General features: G+C 32.4%; 1 protein-coding gene across 1 annotated transcript in view; it reads left to right on the top strand.

Moving 5' to 3' along the window:
• Nucleotides 1-1,896: 1,896 nt before the first annotated feature.
• The window catches only part of LOC123563866 (caspase-3-like), a 76,870-nt gene continuing 70,603 nt past the window's right edge, over nucleotides 1,897-8,163 (top strand). The window contains exon 1 of the mRNA XM_045356967.2: nucleotides 1,897-2,134. Within this exon, the coding sequence (XP_045212902.2) occupies nucleotides 1,953-2,134 (182 nt within the window). The 5' untranslated portion in view covers nucleotides 1,897-1,952. The remainder of the gene's footprint in view (nucleotides 2,135-8,163) is intronic.

The following is an 8,163-nucleotide window of genomic DNA, read 5'->3' as shown; positions in this document are numbered from 1 at the left end:
ATAGAATTAACAGACACAAACATACAAGAAGATATTAGTTTCAATGTAAAATCGGTGTATAAAATCTATAAAAGAAGATCCCTTCAAAGAGAGAAAAGAATATTAAACAAAATAATAACTGCCAATAGCAGACATGGCTTGAACGAGTCTGTTCATGAGAGGTAATGAAATTTGAAAAAAAAACTCTTAAGTCCCAAGCAACAAACTCAGTGGAGTTCTAACAATAGATCAATATATTGAATTGACTTCATGACCCTCAAAGAACAAGAACATATCGCAACACTGATTCATAGTACAGGAAGACATTTTGCGGTCGCAGACTGCTGCTGTGATAGTTAATAAAACTTTTAAGACGGTCGTTCGGAAGCACAGAACGCTACAAAGCAAAACAATAGCAGTCTGATTTGACGGAAGGTGTCCTTGAGAGTTAATGATCCCTAGGGTCCAGTAAATATAAAGTCACTTTTCACGCATATGTGTAGATAAACCACAAAGTATGGCGAGTTGACTAAGATAATTAATTTTTGTAAAAGAGAAATATATGTCAAGTCTGCTTTTTGAGCAAATCAGAATGCAACAACATTTCGTTAGGTGTGAATATGTTTTGCTTTTATGCACGTGCAAAGAACTTAAAAATGTTGTTCGTAATCACTGGCTTGTAAATCGTTTTAAGAGTTCTATTTTGTGTATTGATTTCTAAATTTACCAATGTTATAAATATTAAAGAAGATTGATATTTGCATAGCTAATAACTAAATCATCTTGAGATATGCTGAAGCTTTTGGTGTGAAAGAAAAAGCATCGGGATATTGAAGGGTGGTATGATATGTATTAACTTGGCCTGTAGTATATACATATATGCTAGAATTTTGGAATTATTGTGTTCGTTTTTTTTTTTAAAAAAAAAAAGCTTTATAGATATCTACCTGACAAATTGTCCTACTATGCGAAGCATTCACGTGCATACATAAAACATGTTCTTAAGATACATATTGTTACCCAACGGAACTTAGAAATCAATGCCTTAGTGTGTTTGTATCATTTTATTTTCTGTTAGTGTTTCTTGAAAAACAAAACGGTACCACTAACACAACAAAAATGTCGTGCTGATGATTTTATTAGTCTTAGCGGATATACCCGACTATTCTTTTTTAAAGAAGAACTCTTTGTTATGCCGTATTATTCAGTATTTTGGTATCTCAACTTACCAACACAGCTGTAAAAATAATTTAGAACATTTACTTTTTATTGTCGATTAATTGTCAAAGTTGCCATTGCAGAGCGGATGCCCGGAAAGATTTAACCTTTTCTGGAATGTAAATCATCTATATCGGTGAGCAATTGGCCACTTATATTGTATGCCAGACCAATATGATAACAAAATTCTCCATGATATCGACAGAGCAATTACTGCATGAACCTGGACTAAACGTGTCACCACTTACATTTGTGTATATCTCATTAATCACTTGTGTCTGTTTAGGATAGTTTTGAAAAGACCAGCTTTTTAAAGACGTTTATATTTGTCGAATTCATTTATCATTTGCATAGGATATTTTGTATTGCGTATTCTGTAATCAATTATGCAGACTTAAGGATGACTTTGTTTGTAGTTCCATTTAACAGAATATCAGTTAATGAATCGGTCTATCCCGCATCATTAATGCCAAAGTGAATTCTACTGAAGAGACATTTCGGATGGAATGTTTTATAAGGAATTAATACAAATACAGGATGAATAAGATAGAAAGCGACATTTTCAAGCTGTGAATTCTTAATAAATGTTCAAGGATGCATTGCATACTTGGTCAGGTTTAATTACACGTTAGGTGTAATTTAGCTGCAAGTGTGATGTTGTATTTTGTTAAAAAAGTATTAAAGCATTTTTATTTCTTATTTTTAAATTGTGACTGCACTTTGATTGAACGGACTTAGAGTTGTTCTCATACTTCATGAAAATGGAACAAATCACTGGATCGCGCACAGATCTGAATAGTTCACGGACATCTTTACACCCGGATAGCATAAGCTTTCACGGTTCAAATCAAAGTCTGCAAATGGCACCACCATCACCGCGAATAAGCCCTGTGCAAAATGGCCCATCATCACCTTACCTTCTGAGGAAAATGCCCCGGTAAGTGTTTTGTTGTTAAGTAGAGAAAGAATATACCGTTTCTTAAAAACATCATTTTCATTTAATGTACTGTTTAAATGGTTTTTAAATTCATACATTGCGCTACAAAAGAAGAGCATTATTTGTGTGAAATGCAAATAAGTAAATGCAAGAATAAGGTGATTCTCTGAGCAATTAGGGTCAAATTAATATTATGGGAATCAAAATGTTAGATGGCACCATCGAATATGTATAATGAATTTGTAAAACGTATTACGTTGCAGTGTGTGTCAGGTCAGTCGAACTGAAAACTACAAAACTGAATCTAAATCTTCCTTTTTATGCTGTGTCTTTTTCAGTTCTTTGTTATTCTTTCAGAAATTTATGAATATATATTAACTCGGATGTTTATATATATAGCAAAAGTTTACCTTAAAAGTTACTGGAAAACACTAATAATTTGTGCTGCAAACATTTGAAGTTACACTTATTCCATATTGTAACAGTTATGAACATGGCCCCAAATGCAGAGAAATTTCATTGTTCGTATGGGAAAAATTAATATCATCACAAACTGCTTAAATGCCTCGGGAATATATATTCATTCCTATTGATAGCTCCCAGGCAGCGAGACAACGTTGTTGCATTTATTCTGCTTTGGCCTAATTGCAGTATTTCTTGTCAATAATATAAATTCAAGCTAATAATATTTGCCAGAGGTGCATGTGTGCATGCGTGTGTTTGTATGCGTCTCTCACAGGATTCGGTATTGAAACGTCAAGTACTTTCCATTCTTTCCATAGAATTTCTCTCCGGATTAAATGTTTAGAAGGTTTCCTGTCAACTTAAAGGATTAATTCTTTATTAATAAATTATATTTTCGTTTCAAATATGCTTGCTTCTGTTAAAATTAACACGCTTATGCTAAAACAACGTCAATGTTTTTGTTGCGATCAAGAAAGAACGCTACTATATCTTATCTACTGTTTTAGATTAAGGGCAAAACAACGTCAATGTTTTTGTTGCGATCAAGAAAGAGCGCTACTATATTTTATCTACTGTTTTAGATTAAGGGCATAATACAATCGAAATAATGTATAGCAAAATTGTGTTTTACCTAAATTGATACACTCAAAATCGGTTATAGGTCGTCAGAATAAATTCACTCGGGGTACGCCCTCGTGAAATTATTAATAAAGCAAACTATGTGCTCTATAGTTCTTATGCCTTAACGTAATTTTATGGAATTTTTACATGACAATACACAATTTACAGCGACGTTATCTAATAAAACACGTTTTTAGAAATAAATCAGACGTGTAAAAGTTGATGACAAAATTATAAACTTATTCCCATGTGTAGAAAATGCTTATAGTCTTTCTTAGTCCATTGTCTTCTCAATATGAAAACTTAATAATTATATTTCGATTCTTTGTGTACTTTTATCGTATTACCGAAGGACAATAGAATCCAAACTATAGACCACATAGCAAGTCATCTAAAAACGGAAACGCATTAAAGATCCCTTCATAACGATTAAGTAAATTTAAAGAAGAGCGACATTAAGGATGGAGTATACCTTGTCACCATTGGAAAATGAAAACTCTCTACTACTTATATATATGCGTCAAAATATGGAAAATAATAAATATAAAAATATAAGAAAATCAAAAAAAATATATATTAATAATAAAGAAAGAAATCAGGACTGTTAGCGGCATGACCGTGTTATCCTGTACAGCAGGCAACATAGATAGAATAGTCTTTCTTTGTACTGTTATAACATAGATATGATTAGAATTGATCAATGGTGTCATCTCAACAATTTCACTTTATCAACAGAATGTTTCCCTTGTGTAAAGAGGGTTTAAGGTAAGACTCTTAAATAGGTCTAAGAAATCAAAATGTCCATGTTGTATCGGTAAATAATGTATTTCTAGCTAATAAAAATACTCAAATTCACGTACTTTTAAGATAAAAGATATTCATTCTGCGAGATACTGACACGTTACGTCATGACGTCCATGACGCCATTTTAACGCAATTAGGTCAGTTTTGTCAACATTATTAAACAAATCAGCATCGAATCGATCATCAAATTGTGATGTAAATTTTTGCATGTGAGGAAACTAAACAACTGCCTTTCGAGAGGTAAATGGTTCTACCCAATGCTACATGTAGGAAGGACACCTGAAGTATCCGCAACAATTAATATCTGTTAGCTTGACGTTAAACAGAAAAATAATTGTTTGAATTCTTGAGTCAAGAATATTAATGAAATCAGAACCTGCATGAATAGTATCCAATCTTGTGTTACTACTTTTTGTAATAGTTTCGAGCGGTCAGTAGTAGATTAAATTAGAGATGTCACATTTACAATCAAAGTTATTTAAAAACCCTGTCAAATGAATTCCGTTGCGTTATAATTTTCTCATAGATTGTTACTGATTCTCTAGAAAAATTGCGGGCCATTGACAGTATTGTGAGATGTTTCGTAATTGAAAATTTCAAGATTCCTTAGTTTTATTCATCCTTCCTTTACCCCTTGTGATTGCGTTATTTGCAAGCTGACAGAATCGCAATCTCTGAAAACTATGTGTTTAGATTATATATTCTTACGAGAATAAACGTTGTAAACGTGAACAATAGTTCCCAGATGTAGAATTATGTATAAATAAAAACTGATGTATGGACGCTTTTGAAAAGTCCTATGTCAGCAATTTTCATGCCTTTGTCACCAACAGATGTGATTTCCATCGGATTGCGTTTTTCTTCATCAGAAGAATAACGAGTACGTATACACATACAAAGTGTTGTCACATTGACATATGCTGGAAAAAAAAATATCCGCAGCCTTTGGAAAGACAATTTCATGATTATTAGCTCTTTATTGCTTTCCATTTCAATGTTTACCATATGAATGAAGCTTGCCAATCTTGATGTGTTACCCCATCAGCTGATCATGTGTTGTGAGATGTACTTTGTTCATTTAATTTATAGCCGTATGTACAGTGCATTTCATTTCCGTTTTAAAAGCGGTTTTTGAAATATGTGAAATCATTCTAAGAAATTAAAAAAGCAGTCAAAATGTTTAAGCTGATAAAACCTATCGGTACCACTAACAACATAAGATCTGAAAAGATCGATTTATAACTGCTCTGTTTAAGGAGTTACATGATTGTGTACATTCCTAAAATATCAAATCTACTACTGTAATATCAATGATGTTTTATTCAAGTTTATGTTTCTATAGTATTGACTGATTTGACAGCCGGTGTTCTTATTTCGTACGTGAAAAGGGTGTTTAGATTTTTTGGTGTATCATTCATTGTATAAACTGATTATGTTTGCCTTATTAAGGCATTTTAGATACAGTGTAACGTCTTGTCACATTGTGACGTTCAAATCAATCAATTCAACGGCATATGGTATCCATTTACAAACAGTCACTGTAAAGAGAGTGCAGTATACTAGTTTGTTCAAATCTTAAATGCAGTTATAAAAATAAACAAATTTAAAATCTACGATTCGTGTATAATCATTGAGAATGCATACAGCACCGTTAGTTTTCAGACATTATGGAATACAGATATTCGTTTGTAAATAAATACATTTACAACTTGGCTCATCCTGGAAAGGACGTTCAGCTGAATATTTAATTAAATTTACGTAATTAAAATCAGACATTTTCAACATTTATAATATCAAATAAAATAGCTAAATCCGATTATTCCGCCTTTGATTAGAATATAAATAATATCACATAAGCAAATGTGTCAAAACATGTCTTTTGGTAGATTGATAGTGACCATGAACACAATTTTTAGCCATAAGCACATTTATACCTAAACAATGAGACTACAGCAATTATAGTTTCATTTGGACAGGAAACCATATTAACCAGTTCATGTACCCAGTGCTGGTTAGGGAAAACCGCATGAAAATGGATACCTCACCTCAAATGATAAGTGTAAACAAGTGCCATTTAAAATAGCATAAAATTTGATTACATCAATTGAAACATTGTATAACATTTGAAACATTTTGCATTTCTTATATAACAGTGTAGTCTAAACGTCGAGACAATGTTTGCTGAATGTTTTCATTTTGTGACATTAAAAAGCGATTTATCAGTTCTGGTACTTACATCATCTATGTTTGGTAGACACGGGTTCCGGAGGGAAAAGGAAATACACTTTTTAGAAACATTAGTTCTTACATTAATAGTACATTCTGTATTGGTATATAGCGCTATTTTAAGAAAGTCCCTTACGAAAGATAACTGAACTGCATATGTCAGCTGTTTTATGTTTTATGGGACAGTGACTGGCAATTTAAACGTTTTTTATCACTGCTAATCCTTTAAGAAGAAAGATAATTTACTGTTCTCTGCGGAATGCGAAGAAAATATTTTGTTCGTACCAGACGACGCCAATGTAGTAATATTAAAACTGATAAGTGACGTAATCGTTAAATTTAGTGACACTGTGATATAAAACCTCGCGGAGGTTCTTTTACATTACAGTAGTTAGTGCGGCAGAAGCTGAAAACACTAACCCGCTCTTGACCCTGTAAATATAATGTGCAATCAAATCGAAATGAAGCGCGGGTAGTTTTGTATTCATAGCGGCTGAGCTCATATACATTTTGATACAAAAGAATACGATGATAATAGCATAGAATTAATTAGCAGACACAAACTTACACGAAGATATCAGTTTTAATGTACGATCGGTGTATAAAATCTATAAAAGTATATCCTAAGAAAATCAAACAAAATAATAACTGCCAATAGCAGACATGGCTTGAACGAGTCTTTTCATGAGAGGTAATGAAATTTGCAACACCCCTTAGGTCCCAAGCAACGGACTCAGTGGAATTCTATTAAACAGATCAATATATTAATTGACTTCATGATCCCAAAGGAGTTGAACATATAGCAACACTGAGTCATAGTACAGGAAGACATTTTACGGTCGCCACACGGTGCGTACAGACTGCTACTGTTATAGTTAATAAAACTTTTAAGAAGGTCGTTCGGAAGCACAGAAAGCAACAAAGCAAAACAATAGCAGTCTGTTTTGACGGAGGGTGTTCATGAGTTTTAAAGAACCATTTGCAAAAGGACCAGACAGTATAATCAATGTTCACTCATATGTGTATAAAAAGTATACAATATAGCAAATTGATTAACATAATTAATTTTGCAATAGAAATACACATTTCACTTTTTAGCAATCAGAATACAACAACATTTCGTTCAGTGTGTTTTAATAGTTACTGAATATATTTTGTTTTTGGTACTCGCGCAAAGATCCGTAATTGCTGGCTTGTAAATCTTTTTAAGATGGCTATCTTGTGTATTAATTTCTAAATTTACCAACGTTATGAATATTTAAGTTTGTTTTCTGCATAGCTAATCATCTTGGGATATGTTGAAACCTTTGACATGACAAAAATTAAACAATGGGATATTGACGGATGGTAGAATATGTATTAACTTGTCCGTGTAGTATATGCATATATACTAGGAATTGGAAACCATTTTTTTTTAAACAAAGCTTAATAGATATCTACCTGACAACAAAATTGTCCTACTTAGCGAAGCATTCTAACACATACACAAATATACTTTGTTAACTAGGAGGACTTACAAATCAATGTTTTACTGGGTTTTTTATTATTATTCATAATTTATTTTATTGTTTGTTAGTTTTTCCTTTAAAATTACAGTATTTATCTCTTTATCAAAATGAGATGTAAAAGTAATCATGATTTTCTACTACTCTTCGTGGATATAACTGACTATTCAAACGTCTGAATCTTTTTTAAAGAAGTTCTCTTTGTTGTGCCGTATTATTCAGTACTGTGATATCTCAACTTATCACAGACGTAAAATAGTTTAGAACATGTTTTTTTTTTTTCATTGTCGATTAATTGTCAAAGTGGCGTTTGTAGAGCGGATGCCCGGAAAGATTTAACCTTTTATGGAATGTAGATCGTCTATATCGGTGAGCATGTCGGCCACTAATATTGTATGCCAGACCAAT

This window comes from Mercenaria mercenaria, chromosome 2, assembly GCF_021730395.1.
Source record: "Mercenaria mercenaria strain notata chromosome 2, MADL_Memer_1, whole genome shotgun sequence".
Classification (NCBI taxonomy): Eukaryota; Metazoa; Mollusca; class Bivalvia; order Venerida; family Veneridae; genus Mercenaria; species Mercenaria mercenaria.
Note: the sequence above shows the minus strand (reverse complement) of the source record. Positions and strands in the feature narration are given on the sequence as shown.